Source organism: Hemicordylus capensis, chromosome 1 (genome assembly GCF_027244095.1).
Source record: "Hemicordylus capensis ecotype Gifberg chromosome 1, rHemCap1.1.pri, whole genome shotgun sequence".
Taxonomy (NCBI): domain Eukaryota; kingdom Metazoa; phylum Chordata; class Lepidosauria; order Squamata; family Cordylidae; genus Hemicordylus; species Hemicordylus capensis.
The window spans coordinates 346,165,952-346,193,335 of NC_069657.1; the positions used below are offsets into that span (position 1 = coordinate 346,165,952).

At 43.8% G+C, this 27,384-nt stretch overlaps 1 protein-coding gene across 12 annotated transcripts in view; it reads left to right on the plus strand.

The window, feature by feature from the left end:
- Nucleotides 1-27,384, plus strand: part of LAMA2 (laminin subunit alpha 2) — a 759,697-nt gene that overhangs the window by 401,714 nt on the left and 330,599 nt on the right. For all 12 annotated transcript variants that reach the window (XR_008313916.1, XM_053286200.1, XM_053286222.1 and 9 more), the window contains one exon: nt 3,458-3,631. Coding sequence is in view for 11 of the 12 variants with exons in the window: in XM_053286200.1 (XP_053142175.1) it covers nt 3,458-3,631 (174 nt within the window). In the remaining variant the exon portion in view is untranslated. The remainder of the gene's footprint in view (nt 1-3,457; nt 3,632-27,384) is intronic.

Sequence of the window (27,384 nt, forward strand, 5' to 3'; positions counted from 1 at the left end):
AGCCTCACCCCAGTGGGAGCCTAGCAATCATTCCCCCCTCGCCTTGCTTTTTTAAAGTAAAGTGTGCCGCCAAGTTGATTTCGACTCCTGGTTCCCTTAGAGCCCTGTGGTTTTCTTTTGGTAGACTACAGGAGGGGTTTACCATTGCCTCCACCCACGCAGTTGAGATGATGCCTTTCAGCATTCTCCTATATCTGTGCTGCCCAATTTAGTACCAGCTGGGATTCAAACTGGCAACCTTCTGCTTGTTAGTCAAGCATTTCCCCACCGTACCATTAGGTGGCTTTAAAGTACATGTTCACAAAATGGGGACACACACAGCTCCTGAACTCGAATCAGATGCTTGCCCTACCCCATTAAAGATTGTGTGAACTAGCCCATGGTGAGCTGGGGAGGTTATGGAGGACACGATGATGATGATGATGATGATGATGATTACATTTATATCCCGCTCTTCCTCCAAGGAGCCCATAGCGGTGTACTACATGCTTGAATTTCTCTTTCACAACAACCCTGTGAAGTAGGTTAGGCTGAGAGAGAAGTGACTGGCCCAGAGTCACCCAGCTAGTTTCATGGCTGAATGGGGATTTGAATTCAGGTCTCCCCGGTCTTAGTCCAGCACTCTAACCACTACACCACGCTGGCTCCACGATGAATTAGGGCAATAAAGAATTTAACTTAACTTAAGTTCTGATAATGTGGATTCCACATTTGAATTAGTAAGAAAAGTTCTGATTCCCTTGGACTTCTCAAAACCCATTTCGCTTTAAATAGCTGTATGTTTTAACTGTATTTTCTAAGTATATAAAATGAGATGTCTGCTGGGCTCATTTTTCGCTTCTGTAATCGGGTTGTTCTTTCAGCCTGCAGCTGAGCCGCTTCACAGCTCTGGTGGTATTCAGTCACTGGAGAGCAATCAAAGGCCTGGAGCATGCTTGTGTTCTTTCAATTTGCTCATGAATTTCATAATTTTAGAGGTTTCCAGGGCAAGGGCTTCACACCCAACATGCCTCTTTTAAAGATGATGCAACTGAAATGATGTTTGATCTCTGTGACAAAGATTTGGAGCAAGAAAACCGAGAAGGGACTGTTAAACAGTTGGATGTGCATCTGATAGTCTGCTGAACTCTCACTTTATTCTTTCGTGCTGAAGGACACTGCTGAGTTCCTTACAGCAGGGGTGCACAACATATGGTACACAAAGCGACTTTGATAGCTAAGACATTGTAAGGATTGTCAATTGTAATTTTTTTTAAAGAGAAAACTTCTAGCTTTTGTATGTTCTTGGAAACCTTGAAAATGGGATGGCTTGTCTTTCTTTTATGGTTTTGGTAACCCAGAAGGAAATTATTTGGTATTTTAAGACAGTTGTCCACTAATTTCCAACAACTGGGACAGAAATATCAGGCAATATCAAGGATCAGTCTTAAGGATGAATGCAGCAAGCTGGTTCTGCCCTGAGGAGTTTTGACAGAAATCATTCTGCTCTGCTCAAATTCTGGACTCTGCCATGAAAGTTGGAATGGGCTCCACTCCCCAGCCAGTTCAGTAGTTGATGGATTGGATGGCCCATGAGATGCAAGGCAAACATTTAGCGATAGACCATTGGTACTGTCCTGCTATGATGCAGGGTGAGAGTGTTTCTACCAGCCTCTTCCTGCAGAGCAGACTTTTGAATCAGAGATGCAGATTGGAGACCAGGAGGGCAGGTCTCCAATCTAGCAAAGGGTAAATTTAAAACCCACCCCTTTGGAAATCAACACCACCTTGGTAGAACTACATTCCATTCCTACTATGAATACACCCAGAGGTTACCCCTTTCATTCTTTATTATATTTGTTAATTGTGAAACCTGGTAGTTGCAAATCCGATCCTATAGATTTAAGCTGATAGATGACACCTTGAGGTCATTCTCACAACCGCAGTTCGGAGGGCAGATGGAGAGGCAGGCTACTGTCTGCCTTCTCTTACATGATCTCCCAACCCTTCCAGGCTCTGCTGCTCACCTGGCACATGATTGGCACCAAAGAGAACAGCAGAGCTGGGAGCCGGAGGAGGATGTTCTCTTGAATCCCACAATGCACCATGCCAGGAGCAGCCCAATCATACACATGACTGGGTACTATCATAGAAGGGTGTGCTTGCACCGTTCTACCTCAGTAATAGCACAGGTAAAATACTCAGGCTACCTGGTGGGGCAGCACAGAGATCAGGCCCGATCCCGGTGCTCTACATGAGCATGAGCATCCATCTTCTCTTTCATTCTCACACAGAGTCACTATCTGATACATCTTAAATAGAAACTGGCCAATTTTGCCATAAGCAGTTGCATCTGATCTTCTATTTTATTCAGTGTTTTCAACATAGTGTTTATGCCTTTTTCATAACCTTAACAGATGCAAAATTCCAATTAATAGAAGTTTCTGCTGTAATACTCATATACTCATAATTCCTAAAAAAAAATCATTCCTAATTTGTTACCAAGGTCAAAATATATTTTAAAAAGCCCTTTGTGAGCCCTTGAATTCAGGACACAACCAGACAAGACAGCAGGTGATCTGTGGTTGGATATGTGATTTATTATTTATTTAAGATAAAATTAAGCCACTAAGAGTCCCAATCTGAACTGAGATTACAGTGCGGGGGAAGCAGTGTGTAATTCTGCACCAGTATGTAATTCTGCACCAGTATGTTTTGACCCACAAGACAAATAAAGGTTCCAGGTGGAATTCCAATTGAAAAAATGACCGAAGAGGAAACAGTTTAATGCCCCCCCCTGCCTGCACCATGGCTCTGATCTGAATCACTCCCCATTTGGAGATCTTTCTTGGCCCCTTTAAAAAATGCAGGGAATCCAGTCATGGTTCATTCATATCTCATGTAGTTAGACACTTAGAAATAATGTTAAAAACTCTTATTTCAAGATTTCCATACTGTTGCCAGTTAAAACTCAATTATGACCTATTTAAAGAATTATCTTCTGCTCACCCTCCCCAATGTAACAGTGGGATGACCAGAAATTCCTTTAATCTTCTGTACACATCTACTAGGAGAAAGATGGCATGTCCTTTTCTTTATCCTGGCTGGGTTCACATAATCACAAGCATCCCGGTTAAAAAGTGAATCAGAAGTAGTGAGCCCAGTGGAGCTGAACCTGGAATTTCAGGAAAATCTTGATCAAAGATATATATTGTTACATGTTGGTTAACCAAAGGATTCCTCTGAAATTCTGGGTTCACACAATCAGCTCTGCTGGACTCACTAACTCTGATTCACTTTTTAACCTGGATCTTTGTGATTGTGTGAACCCTGCCACTGTCTTCTTATAAGGGAGTTTATCTAAATATTGGGCTGCAAACAGTTTTAACTTATGGCCATCACGGCAAAAAAGGAAAGAAGTAGATTAAGCAGGTTTCAGTGTGTAGATCTTAAAAGGTATTTTCTTTTCTCACTCTAGATTATGGACATGAATGGCTGGCACCTGACTGATGTAGCTGGTCTTGCTAGAGTTACTCCTCAGCAGGACAGCTTTGATGGACCACAGCAGCTTAGCATCAACAATGTGGCTGCAAGGAGTGTTCTGCCGCTAATTTATTATTGGAGTGCACCCAGTCCTTATTTGGGCAACAAAGTAAGTGCAGATGGTCTTTGCCTGGGTGTTAATTTGATTTATTAATAGCGAAAGATGTAAGTAATTATTTTTTTTAGTTCTCATTTATGAGAGCGATATTTGACCAGTAAAATTGCTTGCTGAAAGCAACTGATATAGGCATACAGAGAATCCCTGTGAGACACAAGGCAAGGGGTAAGTAAACGAAGCAAAGCACATCTGTTCCCTGGGCTGCCTGGCAGCTTTTGGTTTCAGATGTGAGGAGGCTCATACCATTTGCAACCCAGAATGAAATGAGTGATCTGTTTTGTGTGGATAACGTGTTTCTTTCCAGCAGGCTTATCTTCCTTACCACACCTTCAGATTTTGCTGTTTCTTTCTCACTTTGTAAATACTGATGTTGACAGCAGATCAGATGTTGAGGGGGTGTGCTATAAAAATGAGTAATGCTTAGTGAGAAACTTGAATGCAAGGAGTACTACCCTGGGATTCCAAAGATGGTGTGCTAAAATGTTTACTAGTCTTATTGCATTGTTTAAAGCCATGTTCTTCACTGAAAGGCCTGCGAGCCACTAGTGACCCCCCATCAACCCTAACCCTGACTAATGGTTTATTGGGCCTGTGCAAAGCTTCAGCCAAAGCTGAATACTCTGCACAGCCCCTCTGGCACCATGTGGAGGTGACCATTCCCACCATGCAATGCTGCACTTTGCCAAGCACAAGTAGGACTCCTTTAAGGGAAATGGTGCCCTCTTGAACCCCTGCACCATCTTGGGAGGCATGCACAGTGCTGGGGAATGTAAGCTTTCCCAGTGCTTTCTCCATAGAATTTAAAGGATGGCTCCATCTTTCTTTTAGCACTCTTAGCACTATGAAAAGTACAATACAGTGCAGAGGTCAGCACAATTGAGAAATAGCTCTCACATTGAAGGGTTGGGGGATTTTTTTGCGAAAGTGGCCCCCACTTGAAAAAAATAGACCTGTGGCATAACTGTGGCATTAAAAAAAAAAAAAAGACATTCTGGTCCTCATGCTACTCAAGCTAATGGTAATTTCCCCAAAGCTAAGTATTAAGTATTATCTCGGCCCAGAGAACTCCTTTATGCTCACTCTGGAACACGGACTGACAACCCACAGCATATGTGCCGAGAGTGGCATATGAGGTGATTCTTCATGGCATGGAAAAAAAGCCATTTTCCTGCTTGCCCCTCACTCTTCCCCATTCACGTGCATTCAACTGCACATGCCAACTTCATGTGCTGAGACTTTTTCCATCCCAGCTTCCAGCCTTGAGGAATCTCCCTCCCCTCTCTCTCTCCCTTCTGCCCAACCCCCACCATGTGACTGTCCCAGATATTTCTCCTGCCTTGGCTGTGTGGGTGTGCACCCACATCTGACAATCACAGTGTGGGTAGACAGCTTGTTGAAGGGTTAATGGGGAGGGAGCTTGTGAGGTGGGGTGAGGGTCTCTGGGCTGGGCTTGACCTGGCTTGGGCATGGAGCGGGTGCATGGTGCTTTCTAGTGGCAGCGTGAGGGAGAGGAGAGCTGGTCTTGTGGTAGCAAGCATGACTTGTCCCCATAGCTAAGCAGGGTCTGCCCTGGTTGCATCTGAATGGGAGACTTGATGTGTGAGCACTGCAAGATATTCCCCTCAGGGGATGGAGCCGCTCTGGGAAGAGCAGGAGGTTTCAAGTTCCCTCCCTGGCTTCTCCAAGCTAGGGCTGAGAGAGATTCCTGCCTGCAACCTTGGAGAAGCCTCTGCCAGTCTGTGAAGACAATACTGAGCTAGGTAGACCAATGGTCTGACTCAGTATATGGCAGTTTCCTATGTTCTTAAGCCTGTGAGCAGCCCCACTCCTAACATCGGCATGAGAGTGGGCCACTCCGCCTCCTTCATATGCGATTCCTCAACCTCTCCTGGCTGGCTTGCCGCCTGTTCACTAGCTGGGAGTTGGAAAAAGGATGAGAACTTGGAAAAGGTTGCTGACCCCTGCTCTAAATAAACATATAGAAGAACAGGGCTTGCTGAAGGAGTACCAGCATGGCTTCTGCAAAGGTAAATCTTGCCTCACCAACCTTTTGGAGTTCTTTGAGAGTGTCAACAGGCATGTGGATAAAGGTGATCTGGTTGACATAGTATACTTGGACTTTCAAAAGCTTTTGACAAAGTTCATCATCAAAGACCCTTGAGAAAACTTAGCAGCCATGGGATAAGGCGACAGGATCAGCTGTGGATTGGTGACTGGTTGCAGGACAGGAAACAGAGGGTAGGAATAAATGGACAGTTTTCATAATGGAGGGAAATAAGAAGTAGGGTCCCCCAGGGATCTGTACTGGGCCCATGCTTTTTAATTTATTCATAAATGTTCAACAGATTGGGGTAAGCAGCAAGGTTGCCAGATTTGCAGATTAAAATAAACTATTTAAGGTAGTGAAATCCAAAATTGTAAGGAGCTCCAAAAGGATCCCTCTAAACTGGATGAACAGGTGCCAAGCTTTTTAGCTATTTAACAGTTGTGGTTTTGTTATTAGTGGCATCTGGTGGGCCACTGTGTGAAACAGGATGCTGGACTAGATAGGACGTGGGCCTAATCCAGCAAGGCTGTTCTTATGTTTTTATATATACTAATCCTTGGCAAAGGTAGTTTTCTGCTCACCAGTTAAGGACTCGTATTCCTGAAGCAGGGCCTAGACAATCTAGAATTTCCAGATTGCCCTCCAGTTGTAGGGACTGATGTTGCACTCTCTTATTACCTCCTGTGCCTGAAGAGGGCTCTGAGGACTGAGTGCAGAAGGTTTCTCATTAGCTTTCAAGATGTGACCTTGCTAAGTGAGCAAACGGACACCTTTTTAACTGGTGATTCTCTAATATTTAGCAGCAGAAGAGCAACTGTTCTATTCATTCATTCTGTGAAAACTGTCTTAACTTTTGTTGAAAAGTAGTTTATAAATTTTCTTAGTAGCATCAACAACCACCACCTTAGGTCATGAGACTCCAGTTTATTTTCAGAAGTTGCTTATCAAATGACACAGAATACTGATGTTAGAAAAATAGTAATCGTCCCTACTGATTATGAAGACGAAGTCCTATGGTTCTCTGGAATGTGCCCTCTAGTTTTGCAGCTTTGGGGGTGTTAAGAGAGCTTTTGATCCTTAATACCAGAGTAACCTCCTGCAGGTGGCTCTTTGCATACCACAGTGCTACAGAGGCAAGATGATCCACATTGTGGATCCATAGTGTTTGCTTGGGCGGGGGGAGACGTACCCACCCTTTAAAATAATCGTTTAACAGTATATTGAACACCTCCATCCAAATCACAACATGTAAGTATGGTCCCAATTATTTCAATGCAAGTTGAATTGAAGTATTGTGTTTTGGATAAGGGTAATTGGATTTCGTCTGAGTAGACCCTTTGTGTGTGCATCCAGGGGCGCACCTAGGTCCAAAAGCAACCTGGACCTGAAGGGCTTTGGAGGCCCCCCTCCGCTGCCTCCCCCACCATGAGGCTGGCCTTAATTTTATTTTCTTTTTTAATTTGCTGCCACTCCACCGCTGTTCCTGTATCTGGGGAGGGGGGTTCCAAATGATTAGGGAGCTCCCCAGAGCCCCGCCGCTGCCCCACACCTGTCCTTCCACTGCCCCGTGCCTGAGCTGGTGCTGCCCCCTGCTAATATTTGCGATCTTCACTGCCAGGGGTGAGGAGTGAGCAGTGAGCGGAGCAGGCCTCCCCCCTGCAGTGGTCGCTGCCTGTCTGGCAGACGTGCCTGCATGGTGTTAATACAGAATGTTGCATGCTGTGACATCACCAGCATGCAACATTCCCTATTCACACTCACTGCTCACCCCCCACCCCCTGGCAGTGAAGATGGGAAATACTGGCGCAGGGCAATGGAGCGGGGCAATGGCGTGGTGGTGGGCAGGGCTCTGGGAGGCCCCTCAATCATTCAGAGGCCCCCCAGGAGGCAGGAGGCCATGGACCTGGTCCCCGAAGTCCATGGCTAAATCTGCCTCTGTTTGCATCAGGGTTCTTGTGTGAGTTGTATCAGTTGGGTTTGTAGTATAGATAATGTTCTGTCTGTTACTGAAATGCCAAGCATCTGAATATTTGTAAAACTGAAACCCGAATTACTGAGATCCACCCCCATCCCCCATATCATCTAGTGTTAGTTTATTTGAAACTCTAGGAACATTTCCCCTGGTAGTTTTTCCAGGGTTCTCTACTTAGCTTTTTCCTCTTGGCTGGAAATCAGTATGACAGAAGGTAAGTGAGCAAGTAAAGATTAAACTGCATCACTTCCAAAGAATATGGACATCTTGTTCAGGGCTGTAGATTGCTAAAGAGACTCAAATCTAGTCAGCATGAGCAAGGGTCGTATTTGTTTTCTCCCACAGGTAATGAACATTTCTTGTGCTTATGGCAGCTGCTTTGCAGATAATTTTTCCCCCACTCAGAAAGCAAAATAATGGAAAGAATGTGTGCCATTTGTCTGAACATGGAAGGCATTTTTCCACTTGTAATTTGGAAGGACTTTGTGGTTTACTGTCAGACATCTCTGTATGAATGAAACAATTTGCCTTAATAACTGAACCATATAAATTTTTGATACTACAGTAATACTGAAAGCGCTCACAAATTACCATAGTGCATCTTAACTGTCATGTTGCATCATGTAAATTATAGCCATGATGACATACTTAGCTGTGGTGATTTAGTGTATTGCTATGGAAATGGAATATTGCAGGTTATTATTTGTAAACTCAATAAAACATTTCTCTAAATAGCTGAAACTGGATTAAACCAGCCTTTCTAGAAGATGTTTGTTTATAGTGCTGTAAACACAATAATCTCATAGAATAATAGAATTTTGCAGTTTGGAAGTGACCTTGGAGGTCTTCTAATATTCAACCCCTGCTCAGTGCAGTCAACTGCTCTATGCATCCCTGACTGATGAAACCTCCAGCAAAGGAGAAGCTAACCCTGTGCAAGAAAGACTATTCCATTGTTGAGCAGCTCTTACAGTTCAGACGTTCTTTCTAATGCCTAGTCTAATTCTGTAGAATTAATTATCTATCTATATATTTAATTCTCTAAAGCAGGCATCCCCAAACTGCGGCCCTCCAGATGTTGCTGCACTACAACTCCCAGCATCCCTAGACACAATTTTTTGTGGCTGCGTATGCTGGAAGTTGTAGTTCAGCAACATCTGGAGGGCCACAGTTTGGGGATGCCTTCTCTAAAGCATACCCATGGCTAATCCCGTGAGTTTGTGAGCAGAAGCACCTGACTGGGCAGTGGGGATTCCATATGCAGATAGGGAGGAGGAGCCTGTGAGAGCAGAAGCACCATGGTGATTGAGCAGTGGGGATTCCATATGCAGATAGGGAGGAACCTGTGATAGTTAAGGTCAGTTGGAATGAAACTGTTACTGATCGGAAGATGTTCTTGTTTGTAGAGGAGAGGAATATATATGAGTGTGGATAGTGGGCAGGGATCTGCAAAGGGAAGGGTCGTGAGGGAGGAAAGAGCCTCTTCAGGAAAAGAAAGCTGTTGTTGTGTGAATTAGATGAAGAAACAAAATGAGCAAGATCTGTTAACTCAGGAAGGGAGAGAGAAAAAGAAGGGAGGGGAAGAGAGAAAGAAGGAAGGGCGCAGGACCGGCCCAAGCCTGTCAGTGTCTTGAGGGGACCGAGCAGCCATGGCGGTGCCTGTTGGCAGCAAGGAAGGGCCCAGTCTACCACTGCTGCTGTTTGGGGCTACTGAGGCCATTGGCAGAGGGAGGCAAGCAGGCAAGCAAGAGAAGGGCCAGGGCCTGGGCCTGTCAGCGGCCTGAGTGGAACAAGCGGTCATGGCAGTGGCGGCAGTGAGGAAGGGCCCGGTCAACTGCTGCTGCTGCTCCTGTGGGGAGGAGCAGGAGCAGGGCTTGGGTGAGGGTGGGGAGGTCTCTGGGGATAGGGGGCTGCAACTTGGCCAACAGGCGCCAGCAACACTGAAGCCACGACCAAGAGGGGTGAGGGGGGTGGAATAAAGGGATGGAGGAGTGACTAAGAGGGGTGAAGGGGATGGAAGATGGAGCTACAGGAGTGTAGCTCAGGTGAGGAGGGAGAGATCTCTGCGGTGAGGGGGGCTGTGTGAGGGGGTCTCTGGGGTGAGGGGATGTCATAAATCTGTTGACAGGGCTGACCTGACAGGATTTACAATCCCTTCAGCTCTACTTCTGTGAGTCGAATAGAAATTCTGGAGATAAGAGTAGCAGCTTAGCTGAACAAACGAAAGCGAAGAATGACTCACAAAGATAAAGTAGTATAAACAAAATAAAGTCCCTTGAAACTAAACTAGGTACCCCCCTCTATGATAACTGAGTAATAACTGAAATGAAGGAGCAAGGAATGAACAGAACAAGGACAGGCTGAAACAAGAAAGGTTGAATGATTCTAAATACAAGGAACACTGTCTGCGGAAGACAATGTTGCTGACAGTACTGTCCCAGGAACAGCGTCTGCTTAATATAGGGCTCAAGATAACCGGCAGCCAATCAGGCTTTCCTGACTCAGCATTTCTATTTCCTCTCCTGTGAGATCTTGCGCCTGCATGTCTCCCACTGAGCCTTTCTCTTGAGACATCTTCTTAACACAGGTGAAATTCCAGCTTCCTCCTGATCAGTCTCCTCAGCCCTCATCTCTGCCAGCTGTTCTGTCTCCAGCCCAGCTTCAGAGTCCATTCTCACAGCCAAGTTCTCCTGCTGTGATTCTGAGCCTGCTCTCCAACCAAGTCCTCCTGCTCCTCCTCTGACTCTTCTGACTCAGAGGTCTGGGCCATGACAGGGGAGCAATCAAGTACTAGCACGCAGATGCTCCGCGTGGGTTAAGCTAGTTTTTATGATTTCCCCTGTGCAAATCAAATTCAATTGCACAGGGGAAATCATAAAAATAAGTGATTCTACAGAAATCTCCATTGTAACTAGTGACAACTCCATTGAAACTAATACTTAGGTTAGGTTCTGCCATTGAGTCAGTGTTGACTCCTGACGACCACAGAGCCATGTGGTTTTCTTAGTAGAATACAGGAGTGGTTTACCATTGCCTTCTTCCATGCAGTATGAGGTGATGCCTTTTCAGCACTTTCCTGTTGCCCAGTATAGGAATTTTCCACCCATATTCTGGGAAACAAACCAGTGGCGATTTGAACCAACAGCCTCCTGCTCTCTAGGAAGATTGCTTCCCCACTGCACCATTTTCTAATACCCTTTTAGCAGCAACAGTTCATTGCAAAAAGTTAGTATTTTGCCTTCCTGGCTGTACTTTATATGGCCCTTTTGTCCGGAAATTAGACTCTTCAAATATACTCTGAAGGAAGTGTTACCCTTTGAGAAGCAAGTTTGCCTAATTTGGGGCAAATAAGTATTTTGCCATTTTAGTTTTTTACACAGTTTGGATAGTTTCTATATACTGTGCAATTCAAGGTGAATTTTAAAGATACAGGTTCTACATTTTTGTAGCTTAACTCCAATTCGCTCCAGGCCCCAACCCAGACACATAGATCCTCATCATCAATAAAGTACTGACTGAAGTACATACACAGTATAATAAAACATTGCAAGAAAACTTCATTACTCAGTTGTTGAGATCACATATACCCAAGGCAAATCATAAACAGAAGAGGTACACCGGCATTGCGGGTTTGGTACAAAATTTTCAGAAAAGGATTCAAAAAGTGCAAATCACTAAACAATAAAACATGAGATAATTAAAAATAGGGTAAAAGCCAAGACAGTAGATAACATGGGGCGAGGGGCAACATTCACAAAACCTTGAACAAATTGAGACATAAACATCTGAAGCAGCCTTATATGGAGTTTGACCATCAGCCCATCAAGTACAGGACTTGGGCTGACAGTAGCTCTCAGGCCCTGAGCAGCCTTTGCCACCCTTGCTTCCTGAGATTCTTTTAACTGGACTCACTGGAGTCAACAGAAATGCCAAACTCATGTCAAGACACCATTGTTTAAAGAATGAAAGAACCTTACTTTAAAGGACACAAAAAATAACTTGCTACCACTAGAAATCTTATGGAAATCATCTTGTCATGTATCTCAAGCAAAATACATAGATAAGAACTTTGCCTCCTGATATTAGGTCTCAAATTATACCTAGCAAAATATTATATATATTATCTATACTCTGTGATCTATGTGGCAACATAATTGTTGAGACAAAGCCCAAAACAACCAAATACCTCTGGGCAAAAAACGCAAAACATTCATTGGACAAATGCTGCCTAATGAAAATAAGAGACACAAGTTTTACTTTCAGAAAGAAGCCACACGTCTCAGACACAGCTATTTAATACAGATATAATAACAACCCTTTAATTGTATCAAAACCTCTCAGTTTTTTTATTCCTTTTATTTATTTAAAATATTTATACCCCAACCCTCCAGTACATTACTGCTCAGGGTGGCTCACAACATTTATAAAATAGTTACAATATAAAATCAGACTAATAAAATTAACCAAATTAAAATTCAAGCTAAAACCACAATCAGAATTAGCTTTTAAAATTTCAAATTAAGTTCTTTTAAAAGCTAAAAACTAAGAATTATAAAAACTAAAGACCAAAGAACCTACCAGATATAAGCAACCGGTAAAACATGAAAAAGCCTTTTTAAAAAGATGTGGTTTTAGTTTTTTAAAAATAATAAAGTTCACAGCCTATTTGTGAGATGTCTAAACAAAAATCTATTGGATGCAACAATGAGGCACACACAACTTCATGAATGCAATATAGCTGAAGTCTGAAGGCACATGGATCTATAATGCTGAAGGGACTACTGTTTTATTTCTTTTAACATTTATATTCCAATCTTACTTCAAGGAGCCCAGAACAGTGTGCATGGTTACATTTCTCCTCACTGAGAAACAGGCTGAAAGAGAAGTGACTGACCCAGAGTCACCCAGTAGGTTTCATGGTTGAATGAGAATTTGAACTCAGTCTGCCTGGTTCTAGTCCAATGCTCTAGAAATTCTCATAAAAGAGAGGATGTTGGGGTGGGGGCAGCAGACCATATCTAAATGGTGAAATAATGAGTGGGGGGAGCATAGTAAAAATGCTTATTTACTTACAATTTCTGCTGCTTGGCTGAGTGTGTGGTCCTCAATGAGACTGCGGCTGTGTCTGTCTCCCAAACTGCCCTCACCCCGAGGGACAGAGCAGGACTAACAGCCTGTAGCCACACCACACATTACATTAGTTCATCTGATGAAGTAAATATCATGCCATCTCTAAGTACTGGAATATGTCAACCAATCCTGCAGCTTCACCTGATCATTTCTTGGGGTTGTTACCAGGTGATGTTAAGACATGCTTTAACACTTGACAATAGAAACAATGATTTCGTGTCATTTCAAAAGCAAAACATGAATGAAGTGGAAGGGGAAATGACAATAAGCCTTTGGAACTGCAACAATGATAGACTGAGATAAGATTCATTGTCTTAAGCAATTGGTTGTCATTTGAAAAATGTGGACAGAGGCTAGCAATGCTGTTGGTTGAGTTGCTCCCAGACTTGGGGAATTCAGTGCACTGTGCAGCTTGGGATGGCAGTGCTTGTCCAAGTGGCAATGGGTCAGGCTCCATCCTAGAGTATCGTACAGGTTGCTCGGCACCAGTAGCACTGAATGTCTCCTGAATCTCCTGTTCCTGTGTGTGTCATGCTCCCATGTGGTCATGTAATCCAATGGGATTATTTCATCCTCATTGGAAACCTCCTTTTGCATGGAGAGCTTCTATCTTGTCCAGGAACATCTCATTTTCCTTTAAAGGTTTCAGTGCAGAAATGCATGTTTCAAGCCTTTCACTTCCATCAGGGGCAGGGCTACTAGCTTGCACTTTATGTGTGTGTAGTTCTGAGATTTACTGTCTAAGGCACTATAGAACAAGATTTCTGCATAAAAAGCTTATGAATAACCTATTGCTAATTTCACCTCCTCTTCTTTCGCTGTAGTTCTTGCACAGTGGGAGTTGCCAAGATTCTACTTTCCATCCCTGTTAATATACCTGATTGCGACATATTACCATCCATGCAGAGCTGTCAGAAATGAGAAATAATTTCATACTTTCATTTCTTTACAGTTGGATATTTCTTTGATGTTTCCTTATCTCTCTTTGAGCTACCAATAAAAATACTTCCTTGTATTCAGCTGCTCAAGGCTGATGTGAAGACTGATCGCAACAGGCCACCCTGTATAGGCAGAACATCATACAGGTGGACCTCATTATCCATGGGGGTTCCGTTCCTGCAGATTACCACAGGTAACGAAACCATGGATAATGAGTCATTGAAGTCTATGGGATTGCGAAGGTTAGGTTCCCAAACTTCAAAAAAAAGTGCTGAAAGATCACCTTTAAAATGTGAAAATGGGCCATGCTCCACTGGTCTCCTGGCATCCACCAATGCCTCCCCACCATGCCCTCCTAAAGTCCCAAATGGCGGGGGGGGGAATGGTGGCCGGTAATGACCTCCACATTAATTTCCAGCCTTCTAGGAACCATAGATATGTGGGTTTTAACTAGGGATGTGCAAAAAATTTCGGGCACAGAACGATCTGTGCCCGAAATGAGCAATTTCGGGTGATTCGTGGCCGAACCGAATCACCCCCGATGTCCCCCGATAATTTTTGGGCCCGAGCTGAATCACCCGAATTTCGGACCCGAAAAATTCGGGTGATTCGGTTCATGGTTGATTTGGGGGGATTTTTTGAAGTTTTAGTGACTTTGGGGCAGTTTGGGGGCATAGCATGGGATCTGGGAAAAAAGAGTGGGGTGGGGTGGTAGTGCCTAATGGGTGGAGGCTACCACCCCAATTTCAGGGGGATTGGGCAAAGGGCTGATTTTTTGGGAATATTTGAAGTTTTGGTGTCTTGGGGCAGAAAGTGGATCTGCCCCAAAGGAGTGGGGTGGGCTGGTAGATAGTGCCTAATGGGTGGAGGCTACCACCCATCCCCAATTTCAGAGTGATTGGGCAGAGGGGTGAATTTTGGTGAATTTCTGAGGTTTGTCTTCATAAGGTGAAGTGTGCTAAATTGATTACTTCCTCATATTCATAGTAATTGAGAGTGTGAAAAAGTGAAAGTGGGGTCATGAGAGTTGTTTAATTGAAAAAAAATCTCATTTGCTATGATAGAATGAGAATTCACAACCTCAGAAATTCACCAAAATTTACCCCTCTGCCCAATCACTCTGAAATTGGGGGCGGGTGGTAGCCTCCACCCATTAGGCACTATCTACCAGCCCACCCCACTCCTTTGGGGCAGATCCACTTTCTGCCCCCAATCTGCCCCAAGACACCAAAACCTCAAATATTCCCAAAAAATCAGCCCTCTGCCCAATCCCCCTGAAATTGGGGTGGTAGCCTCCACCCATTAGGCACTACCAGCCCACCCCAATCTTTTGGGGCAGATCCACTTTCTGCCCCCAAACTGCCCCAAAGTCACTAAAACTTCAAAAATTCTCAAAAAATCAGCCCTTTGCCCGATCCCCCTGAAATTGGGGTGGTAGCCTGCACCCATTAGGCACCACCACCCCACCCCACTCCTTTTGCCCAGATCCCATGATATGCCCCCAAACTGCCCCAAAGTCACTAAAACTTCAAAAATTCCCCCAAAATCAGCCCTTTGCCCAATTCCCCTGAAATTGGGGTGGTAGACTCCACCCATTGGGCACTACCACCCCACCCCACAATTTTGCCCCTGGTCCCCTTTTTCCCCCCGAATCGATTCAGATTCGGATTAAATCCGAATCCAAACCGAATCAAGGGTGATTCGGGTGGCCCATATTCGGGCACAAAACAGAACAGGGGTGATTCGGTTCGGGTCCTGAACCGAATCACCGAATACCCAAATTGCACACCCCTAGTTTTAACCCTTTCGTATCCGTAGATAATGAGGTGGTATGCCTTTTCATGGACCACAAATATGCAAAACCACCATTAGTTACTGCATATAGTGAGGTTCATCTGTACTGGTTGCCCACTGGCACTGACTGTCGGAAGCTTTCCAAAATACTCACACATATTACTGATGCAACATTACTGAATTGACCTAGGGAGAGGAAAGGAAGTTTAGGAAGATGCAGATTGACTGGAATCACTCAGATACCTTGTCCAGAAACTTACCTTTTCAGTTCCACACACTCACCCACATACAGCTCAATGGTAGTTAGAGTAATCAGAGGTAATTAGAATGCAAAGAATTTTTGCCAGCCAGAGTAAGATATCACTAAAGCACCCTGTAATGATCAGCCAATAACAGACTTTCCTTTCCTCTAAAGAGTGAACCGTAAGTGTACCCTTTCCTGACTAACAGGCTAGGGATCAGCCACTCAGCACATGGTAGGTGGGACCTAGAGGGCCATGAGAGAGGAAGACAAGGGTTTCTCCATCTCAGAAGAAGCTAGGCAGGAGATGAGAGAGGATGGGCAGAAGGCTTAGTGAGCAGCAAGGGAGTTTTGCTGCCTCATGGTTAACAGCTAGCCTGGAGAATTCTCTCATGGAAGGACGTCTGCGGATCCCTGAGAGACAGGATTGCAAGAAGCTTGAATTCTCTCCTGGAGTTTGGGGTGAGTTCAAGGGGGAAGGGAGTCAGGGCTTTTGGCTTCTGAAGGGTTTAGCCAGAGAACAATATGTTAGTTATCTCACGTTAGATTACTTCCTTTGGTGTACTTAGCAAATCCTTACAACTGTTCTATTGTGTTTTATCTGTAATGTAACCAGCTAAGAGAAACTGAGCCAGTCCCCTTTCCAACTAGGGTGTTGCAAAAGTCTCTGTAGACTCTCCAAGGTGCTTTTTGTATTCTCTTCCATTTATGTTCTTTGTAACTGGGTAACCACGATTTTAAAGTGTGCCGCCCCAATATCATCTGAGGGTGCGCTTTGAAATATTATTGTAGTTACTGAGTGTTCCTTTTTCCTGTAATGAAAAGCTGAGAAAGCCTCAGACAGAAGCAGTCTGTAGTATCTATCTATCTATCTATCTATCTATCTATCTATCTATCTATCTATCTATCTATTTCTCCTAAACGTACCTGTCACTAATCCCATGTGTGGCAGCTCTCGTGAGAGTTTGTGAGCAGTTGCCTGGGGGACAGTGATGGGGATGAGGAGAAAATGGCAGCAGTGGTTGGCTAGTGGGGAAGGAAAGTCCTGCCAGCAGGTTGGGAGGGAAAGCTCCCGCAGCCCAGCCCAGCTGGCAGGGAGGGAAAGCTCCCACAGCCCAGACCGGCCGGCAGGGAAGGAAGGCCAAGCATAGAATGGACTGGTGCTCAAGGGAGTGGGGAAGGACAGAGAATGGACTGGGGCTGAAGGGAGGGGAAAGGATGGAGAACGGACTGGGGCTGACGCGAGGGGCAAAGAATGGAGAATGGACTGGGGCTGAAGTGAGGGGGGGAGGAGAATGGACTGGGGCTGAAGGGAGGGGGGAAATGACAGGGAGAACTAGGGGCACAGATGGTCTAGTGACAGATTAGCTAGTTTTGAATAAAGCTTTTCTATTTTTGTTCTTCCTATTTTACCTGCCTCTAAGTAGATTTTTAACTCAGGAAAAGGGGTTTTACTCTGGTGCAAACACGTCTCAAGTTTGATTACTCAGCAACTCACTACCAAGTTTTCTCACCATGTGGAAGCTGCACGTGGAGGGGTTTTTGTACTTTTCCATTGGTAAAGAGAAGAAGAGGTTCCCTGGAATTTTGCTAACACCGGTGGGGGGTGGTGTTTAAACTACTAAAAAGTGGGTGTGCTGGCAGTGCTACTGAAGAAGCAGTTTAAGTTTAGCCTTTGTTGAGGAAACATGGAGGGAATAATTCAGCATTTTTCTTCCCCTCACATGAGCTTGCTTTGAGACAAAGGCTGGGTTAAATCTGCTACACACCCAGGGAAGGCAAATGTACAAGACCCAAGGTAGAAGAGTGAAAACCAAACCCAGATGAACCATTTCTCAATATTCCATAACAAGAAAATATTTCCGAAGGCCACAGATTGGATTAGATTATCTTTGTTTTGCATGTTTTTGTGCACAGCCTGGAGTATAGTAAATGTTTCTAATAAATAAATAATTAATAAAATATTTAGGGTCCATCAAATACATGATTCAAAAGATTATTAAAAAATGGCGTAGTCTCTTAGGACTATGACTATTCATGATTTTAAAAAGTGATTATGCAACTTTGGAATAAACAAGCAATTATATCTGTGTTTCAAGGCAGCTCTGCATTTTATGCAGCAATTCTGATTCTTGCAAAAAATGCTTAAACTATGGGTGACAGATGTACACGTGGTCTTAAACAGCCATGTACATGTGCTTGGGAGGCACAATCCGGTTCTGATGCAAAGGCATGTATACAGATGGATTTTTTAAAATAACTTTTATAATTTTTCAAAGTCAAATATAAAAGTTGCATTCCTTGTAGAATTAAAGATGCTGATCACATGAGTATGAAAAACATTACAAAAATGGAGGGGGAGGAGAAATAACCCTCCCCCAGACCCGCTGGCTGTGGGATCCAGTGTACCGGGAGCAAGCACAATGTTATGTAAAAAATTGCATAATGTAAGAAGCACTATTATTCCCGCTCCCACCCCCATTGTACTTTGCTTGTAAAAAGGGGGAATGCTATACCAGATAACAAATGGTACTTTCAAGACAATTAAAAAGGTGGGGAAGGAGGGATGGATGTGATTAGTAGTATCTTTCAGCAAGAATATAAAAAGATGCAAACCAATGCAGAAAGGTTTCCCATTTGGTTGTGGTTTTGGTTGTGAGTAAAGAAACTTTCCAGTAGAAATTATGGACCTAGAAATATATGTCTTTGTTCTTAATAAGCTATTTTAAAATGTATTGGAATTTGTATAAGTTCCAAGTCCTAGAAAAAAAATGTTAGGTTACAATCCCTCCATTTCCTTTAACTTCTTCTAAAGAAGATTATCTCTGGCAGAGCAATTAAAAGCACTAATTGGATTACAAAGAAGTAAAGTAAACTTTTTCAGCCAGGCTGGAGGATATTCTACAGTAATCGAATGCTGAGTACCTCTGAGACTGTGCAGATTGAAGAGGCATGTAGATACCAATCAGAAATCCATCCAGCTGTCTCTTGGGATAGGCATAATGTTTGTATAGCATGAGAAATGTGTATGGATGTGTGAATGTGTATATATCTGCAATGAGAACAGGCAGTGTTCAGGCAGGTCTATTAAGAAGGAAAAGACAATAATGCTCCCCCCAAATAATTGTAAATATATTCAGTAAGGTAAGACAATCATATGTGTGTATTCATGCATGTCATCCGCTCTTGTAGCTGTCACTCCTGTCGATCCAGAGTTGTGAGGTAATGCCCCCCCCCTCCGATTCAGGGAAACTGCTGAAGTGTGCGTTCAGGCTTCAGTTTGAGAGATGGGTTCATTTATCATCATAATAAGCTATTACCATTGATAGGTCACAACTCATTGAGGAGACAGTCAGTCTAATTGGCGCAACTCTCTCAGCTTTCAGTTTGCCTCAAGGAGATGAGCGGTACTTTGCAGGTAATATTCAGTCACCCAACAAACGGCTTGGTTAATAATTCATCACATCTCAAATTGGGGAAAGATAGTGGAGGGGTTCGACCCACATGACTCCCCGCTTCAGTCTGATGACAGTCTTGACCTTTGCCCCCTCTTTTTTCCATTCTTGGTCCTCAGAAGGCAGACGGAAGGTTTAATAAAAAGTTAATGAAACTCTTGCCTTCCGGAGATCTGATGTATTTTATTTTATTTTTTTAAAAAGGTCTCTTGCTCATGTATGTTTCTTTTCTAAAGGAATTTGCTGTCATTAACCTGAGCCTCTCTGGAAAATGCAGTCTCACATCTCATCCTTTTCCTGAAGAGCCAAGTATGATAGTGAAAGCTAATGACAGAGAAAGCTATCGTTCTTTTGATGCACTGTTGTAGCCTATGGATTAATCACACAGTATAGACTTATGCAGACATCTTTAGCTATCAAGTAATGAAACATTTGAGAAGATAAAGATCTCTAAGAAGTTAAATGGCAATTTACACTCTTAGTTGGAATTTAGGCAATCATTTCAAATACTGAATCATTCCTGCTACTTAGAAGTCTTTTATTCTTGCTTTTTAAATTTTATTTGTTTTCCAAAATTTGTATCAGATGACAATTTAATACTAGTGATCATTTCTAGTTTCTGATTGGCTTGATATTACTCTTTGGAGAGTTCTGCTTTCAATTTTCATTTGCCAGACCCTTTTCTCCAAATAAGAAACCTTCATTTTTCATTCAGTGGATTTCATGACCCTATGATATTTTTGCTCCTTTTTGCTGAAGCTACATGGTGGACTGATATCTGGTCAACTATGCTGGAAAAAGTAGATTAACTTGTATATAAACCTTTAGCTAAATGCATGGTATCAGGCATCTCAGCCATTCTTTCTTAGCCAGAGGGCTTAATTTTAGGGATTCACATTCTAAAATTGAAGGTAAAATAGAGAGCAAGAGAAGGTGAGGCTGAATATTTTGTCATTGGGCTGTCTGTTTGTTCTGGTTGTGGGATGAAGATTTATCTTCAGTTTACTCTTTTTGGCTGCCTATCTTTTGATGCCTCCCTTTAACTGGACTTGATGTGTTACACCTGCCAGAGGATGCTGTGGGTGTGGTGCGTAGCTTTCCCTCCAGCTAATTGAGGGGAGGCAAATAGCCATTGGCATAGAGAGCAAGAAAGTCATTTAGTGCTTATTGGTTAGTGCTGGGCTAGCTATATTTATGTGTTTGGGCTCTGGTACAAATGAGGTAGTGGAGAGGGACTTTGTGGGGGTTAGGAGCAGCTATTTCAGGAGTGGTGGTGAATAGATTTGGTGTTGGCAGGATGGCAGGCTGTTACAGGGGAAGGGACATCAGAAATTCCATTTCTGTTTCCCCTTCAGCCTGTCTTGTCAGCTCACAGGCCTAAGTGAATAGTTACAACTACCCACAGAACCTGATCATGCTCTTCTGCAATGCCAGATCAGTTCAAAATAATACTGAAACCATCCATGATTTGATCGTGGATGAGGGAGCCGATCTGGTTGGGGGAGACTAGAGGCCCAGTTTGCACTCAGCTTCTCCCTGCTGGATACTCAGTTGTGGAACTGGTTAGGAGAAGTGGGCAGGCGGGTGTGTTTGTGTGGAGTAGGAGTGTGCACAAAGCCACCTGGCCCTGTCAATCTGAAGTTCAATCTGAACCCAAACTGTACTGGGTCAGTTTGGCTTTGACCCCGTTCAGGAACACACACACACACACACACACACACACACGTTTAATTCGGTTTGGGGGTGTTTAAACATTTTTAGGATTTTTTTCCTTTTAACTTACCCCCTCCTGGGGGGCTTCTCCAAGTTGGTGGTGGGGTGACTGCAGAGGTTCCCCCTCCCCCCCACCTTTCCTTTTTGTAAGAATCACCCAGTTTGGGCATCTTCAGCCCTTTCCGGGCCTATTCTCCAGTGTGGTGGCCATTTTGAAGTCTGCCATCCCTGTGCAGTGGGACCCTGTGTGGCTGGTGGGGGGAGGGCTAACCTCCATGGACACCACCACCACCTTGGAGAAGCTGCCCAGAGGGGGTAAGTTAAAAAGAAAAAGAAAAAAATTCCCTCAGAAATCTTTTACTAACCCCCAAACTGGGTGTGCGTGTGTTCAGTCTGGGGTCGAGCCAAACTGGGGGTGGTTTGGCTCGACCCTGAACATTCAAACTGAACTGGTTTGGTAACTAACTGGTTCGGATTCGAACGTGTTTGCACACCAATAGTGTGGAGTGGCTGTGATCCATAGGAATAACATCTCCCTTACCAGAATCTCTGTGAAAGAACTGGCCTATATTGAGTATATACCTTGGCCTGGGGACCAGGGATAGATTGACTATTCTGTTGGTGTATCGAGCACCCTGCTGCCCAACAGAGTCTCTAACTGAGCTGACAGAACTGGTTGCGGAATTGATATTGAAGTTGCCCGGGCTTTTGGTGTTGGGGACTTCTGTGTTCACTTTGGAACTAGCTTGCCTGGTCTCAGGAGTTCATAGCGGCCATGACAACTATGGGCCTATGCCAACTGGTTTTAGGACCAACACATGCAGCTGGTAAAACCCTCAATTTGGTTTTTTGCTCAGATCAGGGTGGTGTTCCATGGGTGGAGACTACTAGACTGTCTCCATTGTCATGGACAGACCACCATCTGGTTAAAATTGGTTTCATGACAACAACCCACCTCTGCAAGGGTTCAGGGCCTATTAGGATGGTCCACCTGAGAAGGATCCTATAGGATTCCAAGGGGCCTTGAAAGGTTTTAGTGTTGGTTCTACCTGTGATTCTGTTGATATCCTGGTGGAGACTTGAAATAGGGAATTTATCAGGGCAGTAGACACAATTGCCCATAAGCATCCTCTGCATTCTGTGTTGAAAGCAGCCCCATGGTATACAGAACAGTTATAGGAGCTGAAGTGGCAAGCAGGGGTGTAGTTAGGGGAGAGGGGGCCCGTGTTCACCCCTCTCCCCTGCGACTCCTCAGAGTGAGGGAGATAATGAAGAAAGTAGGGAAGGGTGAAGCTGGGGGACCCCCAGGAGCTGGGAGGCCTGGGTTCTTTGAACCCATCACCTAAACTATAGCTACACCCCTGGTGGCAGGGGAGAAGACTGGGGCGCAAGTGGAGGAGAACTTGACTCGAATCTGACAAGATATGACACAAAGCCCATTTAAAGGCTTATACTGTGCCCATATGTGTGGCAAAGAAGCAATTCTATTCTGCACATATTGCATCTGCAAATTCACGTCCAGTGGAGTTGTTCAGAATTGTGAGTGGATTGACTCAGGTTCCCTAATCTGAACTTGAATTTGGAGACTTAATCATCCCTCTGTGATGCCTTTAATAACTTTCTTGCATTCCAACTTGGACTCTACCATTACTGCAGAGTCAATGGTAGGGGTGTCCAGTAATTCCTCATTTCATTAGAATGAATCAATTTGTGACTCCTGAGGATGTGGACAAGCTTCTTGAAGGTGTTTGGCTTACCACTTGTCCTATGGATCACTGGTCAACATGGATTATAACATCTAGGGAGGCTGTTAGAGATGGCCTAGTTGACATCATAAATGCCTCACTTGGGGAGGGCAGGATTCCTCCAAATATGAAGGAGACAATTGTGAGACCTCTACTTAAGAAGCCTGCAATAGAGCCCTCAATTATAGATAATTACAGGCCGGTCCCAAACCTCCCTTGGTTGGGTACAGTGATTTAGAGGGTGGTGGCTGATGAACTTCAGGTAGTTTTAGAGGATAATGATTATTTAGACCAATTTCACACTGGCTTTAGAGCCATCTATGGGGTTGCCTCTAAAGGCATGACCAGCCTGATGGATGATCTATATCAAGGAACCGACAGGGAGAGTGTGACTTCGTTGGTTCTTTTGGATCTATCTGTGACTTTCAATGTCACCAACCATGGTATCCTTCTGAATTGTCTGGGGGATTTGGAAGTAGGGCTTATTGCTTTGCAGTGGTTCTTTTCCTATCTCTCAGGCAGATTTCAGATGGTGTCATTCAAGGATAGTTGCTCTGTGAAGAGAGCTATTGTTTGGTGTCTCTCAGGGCTCCATCCCATCTCTGATGCTTTTTAACATCTGCATGAAACCTCTGGGTCATCAGGGCATTTCGAGCAGGGCGTGATCAATTCAACAACAAATAAATATGCTGATGACCCCCAAATCTATCTCTCCATGACATAATCATCAGGAAATGGCATAGCTCCCCAAATGCTTGCCTTCATGCAGTAAGGGATGGATGAGGGATAATAAATTGAAGCTGAATCCAAGCAAGACAGAGGTACTAATGGTGAAGGGCCATAATTCAAGGGATGTGATAGAACTTCCAGTTCTGGGTGGGATTGCAGTCCCCATAAAAAGGACAGGTATGTAGCTTGGAATTGCTTCTGGACCCAGGCCTCACCTGGGTATCTCAGGTGGAGGCTATGGCCAGGCACTCTTCCTATCAACTTTTGTTAATACAACAGCTGTGTCTGTTCCTTGAAGATAATGATCCCCAAACTGTGTTGCACCCACTAGTAAGGATGTGCAAATTGATTCAAATTCAAATAGATTTGACCCAAATCTGGATGATTTGGGTGGGTACTTGGCAGTTTCCTAAAGAAGGCAGAAGAAACTGTGTAAAGTAAGAACTGTATGAGTGGTTTCCTAAATAAGGTAGAACGTGCACTTGGGGCCGAGCCAAGGAGGGCGAGAAGCCACCCCGGCAGCTGTGCTGGCAGCGTAAGGATCTTACTACCTCCCTTGCTGCCCCCGCCCCACTGGACATTCCTTGACAAACCAGTTTGCCCGAACCAGGCCTGAACCTCAAAACCGTGGACTGAACCTCAAAACCGGCTCTGTTCAAGGCGAACCGGTTCCACAACAAACCATTCATGCACACCTCTGAGTGAAGGGCTAAAGCTGGCAAAAGGTGGCACATTACCTTCGCTTCTAGCAGTGAAAGGCAGTAATCTGACCCTGGGTCTTGGGCAATGAGTTATTCCTAACCCTGCCACTTGCTGGAAATCCCTGTTAAAAGGAACACTGTACCATCTAGACATGGTTGTTGATCAAAACCTGAAAACATGAGCCATCTCTGTTAAAGATTTAGAACAACAGTCAGGAGTTATGCGAGGATTCCAAGTATCATTTTCTCTGTCTCCAGGGCCTCCACACACCCCAGGCCCCCAAGGATTTAAGTCTGATATTGCAAAATAAGTATGCTGCCTGGAAATACATTTCACTGAATACACACATGCACACTTGACAATATATAGTGATATACACTGAGTACTATATATTTGTGCTACTTTTAATGCCTAGAACACACTAGAGACACTAATTATTAAAATGGCCCCCTCACTGCAGATTAGCAAAGTAGACTTTCAACCATGTAATGTGAGCCTATGTATGTTTTCTCAGAATTCTGAACAAATTCAGTAAAGTTTGATTCCAGGAGGTTTTTCACACAATGCTTTTAAAGCCCTTTAACACACATCTCCTCTGGAATGGAGGTGCTGCATTCACATGTTGGCCAGATTGACCCTGAAGTCCCTGCAAGTTATTGGAGAGCAGTTCACACACAAGAAAAATAAAATAAAATAAAATAAAATAAAAGCACAACACGTGCTTCACAGTTCTCACTCAGACCTTCTGGGTTGCAAAACAACTTGAACATAAGTGCATTTATGAATGAATGAATATAATATTGTTTGTTCCAGAAGTTTTTGTAATTTTCTGCCATGAAACAAGCCTCTTATAGGCCTTTTAAGATAGTTTTTGTTTTTAAAGCCAGCAAATTTTCCAATCTGTTTTAAATTAAATATTCAGAGGTTTATCAGTCTACCCCCCACCCCCACCCCCATATCAAAGCCCTATGGCAAGCAGATTCCTATATATCCGGTGGGGGGGGGGTAACCACAAAAAGAAATTCACATTCTATCTGGCAAAAGTTGTGCTGGATGGTCTGGGCAGAGGGTCTGCTGCAGAGAACTCTGCCTGCCTCCTTCCTTGCTTGCTTGCTTCTGGCCTGCTGGCCTACTTGAGTTGGCTTCAGGGAGGCCTGCACAGAGGCCTCTCTGGAAGCCTTGCCCACCTGCTGATCAGCTGAGAGGCAACGAGAGAAGGAGCTGTGTCGCAGTTTGCAGGCAGCTCCGATCCTAGGCCAGAGGGCAAGGTAAGCAGGAGGGCAAGTGGCTGAGGGGCCTTGGGGCTGGACAGATAGGCAGTAGAGTGGGGGTGGCAGGCACTGGTGTGGCGCCCCCCCCAGTGGTGCCTAGGGCACGTGCCATGGCTGCCTCCCCAGTTACGCCCATGCAATCACCTCTGAGGGAAGAGCATTCTTAAGCTCAAAATGTGTCCGGCAGTGATGGAATAAAGAACAGATTAATATTTATTCAGCACCTATGGGGATTTTCCCCCCTCTTTCCCCTTGGCTCTGGGGAATCTGGCATCCCTACTGGTTCTATGAGGAGGCATGAAGTTGTTAACTCAACATTGTGCTATTTCATAGTTATTGAGCATTGGGCAGTGCAGCAATGGGCCATGATGTCAGTTTTCCAAATTGAGCACTGCTAGCTACTGCACAGTCATTCACCTGAATAGTGTTTACAGATCTCATGCCTCCTCTGTCACCTCCCCATTTCCTCCATTAAGAGCAGTGGGTTCACTTCCCCCTTGCATGAGCACTCAAAAAGCAGGTGTCCCACTGTTGTCATTGTAGGCTCCTAACATCCATTATTGTGGCCACACAAATCCTCCAGATAACCTCTTTTTGCTAGTAATGAGCCAGAATTTTATAGTGTTTGATTTTTGGTTGGGCAATCTCACTTTCAAAGGAACAAAATGTTTTGACAGATACCTAGTTAAAATAGCATGTAAAATTTCTGATCTTGGTTGAAATCGTTGGTGCATTTATGCTCTGCCATTTTCTAGAGCTCAGGTTTTTCATCAGCATTGCAGTATCTCACGTTCTTGTGGGATCTTCTTCTTCTTCTTCTTCTTCTTCTTCTTCTTTTAATTAATGGGAATAATTTTTTCAAAGATGTCCATGTGTATTTTATTGTTTCTTTCTGTTCATATCATTGAATATATCCTGTGAACTGTATGCAAACATTGTTAGGATGCTCAGCATGGAGGAAGTGTTGTAGTTGCTGCTGCTTCTAAGGTCTCCATGATCGGCAACAATTTTCATAAAAAATGTTAAATTATACAGCCAACATGGCTTTGTGCTGGAAGCATCACAATATTATGTGCTGATGCCCCAATATAGTTATATCAGTTTGTGTTGGGAAGAAAGTGGCATTAACTAATTAAGGAAACATGCAGGTGCAATATGATTATGCAATTGCCTCTTGATTATGCAATCAAGAATCACAGACTTTCACCACTTGTCCGCTTGCTCCAATTTCAAACAATCATAACAAAAAGCATAAAAGGGAATGCAGTGAAGCAGGCCAAAAACTAGACTTCATTTTTGAAACTGGAAAAACAAGCACTAAATATATATCTATATCTATATCTATATCTCCTTTGTTACTGTCCTTAAGAAGCCCTGCCATTACGGAAGTGGTGGCTATCGGAGGAGGAGAAACAACTCTTCTCTTTCTTAAAGGGGCTGTGTAAGCCCTCGGTTTTAAAGGGCTGCACCCATTATTTGAATGCTGAATCATGTTTCAAGCACATCCCTAAAATTAATGACTGAATAACTTTGCATTTTCAGTTTAGAAAGCTTACCACCTGATTATTTCAAAATATTTCTTTGTGCATTAACATTTTATTAAACTTCTCTTACACTTACACAAATATAAACAGAAAATAAAAGAGAAGAAGCTGTGGCATTCAGGGGAGTCTGAACAGGGGATGTCTGAACTGATGAAGTAGCAGGATGGGTTGCTTTGCTGCTCTTTATAACACACATCTTGGGGAAAAAAGTCCCTCTTTGTGTATATCTCCTGCTTTATATAGTCAAAACAAAGAGTTAGAAAAATTAAGTGCTATTTTATCACTTCTTTATCTCCAATTTGGTGTTTTCTCCCTCTCCCTCAGAAAGAGAGATAGAACAAATAGAGAGGGAGCTGAAGTATGAGTGGGACAGATAAAGAGGGGGGGGGACAAAAAAGGAGTTTAGTTGAACAAGTGAGCCTCACAATGATGTCTGGGCACTGCTTTATCAAGTTTTCTACT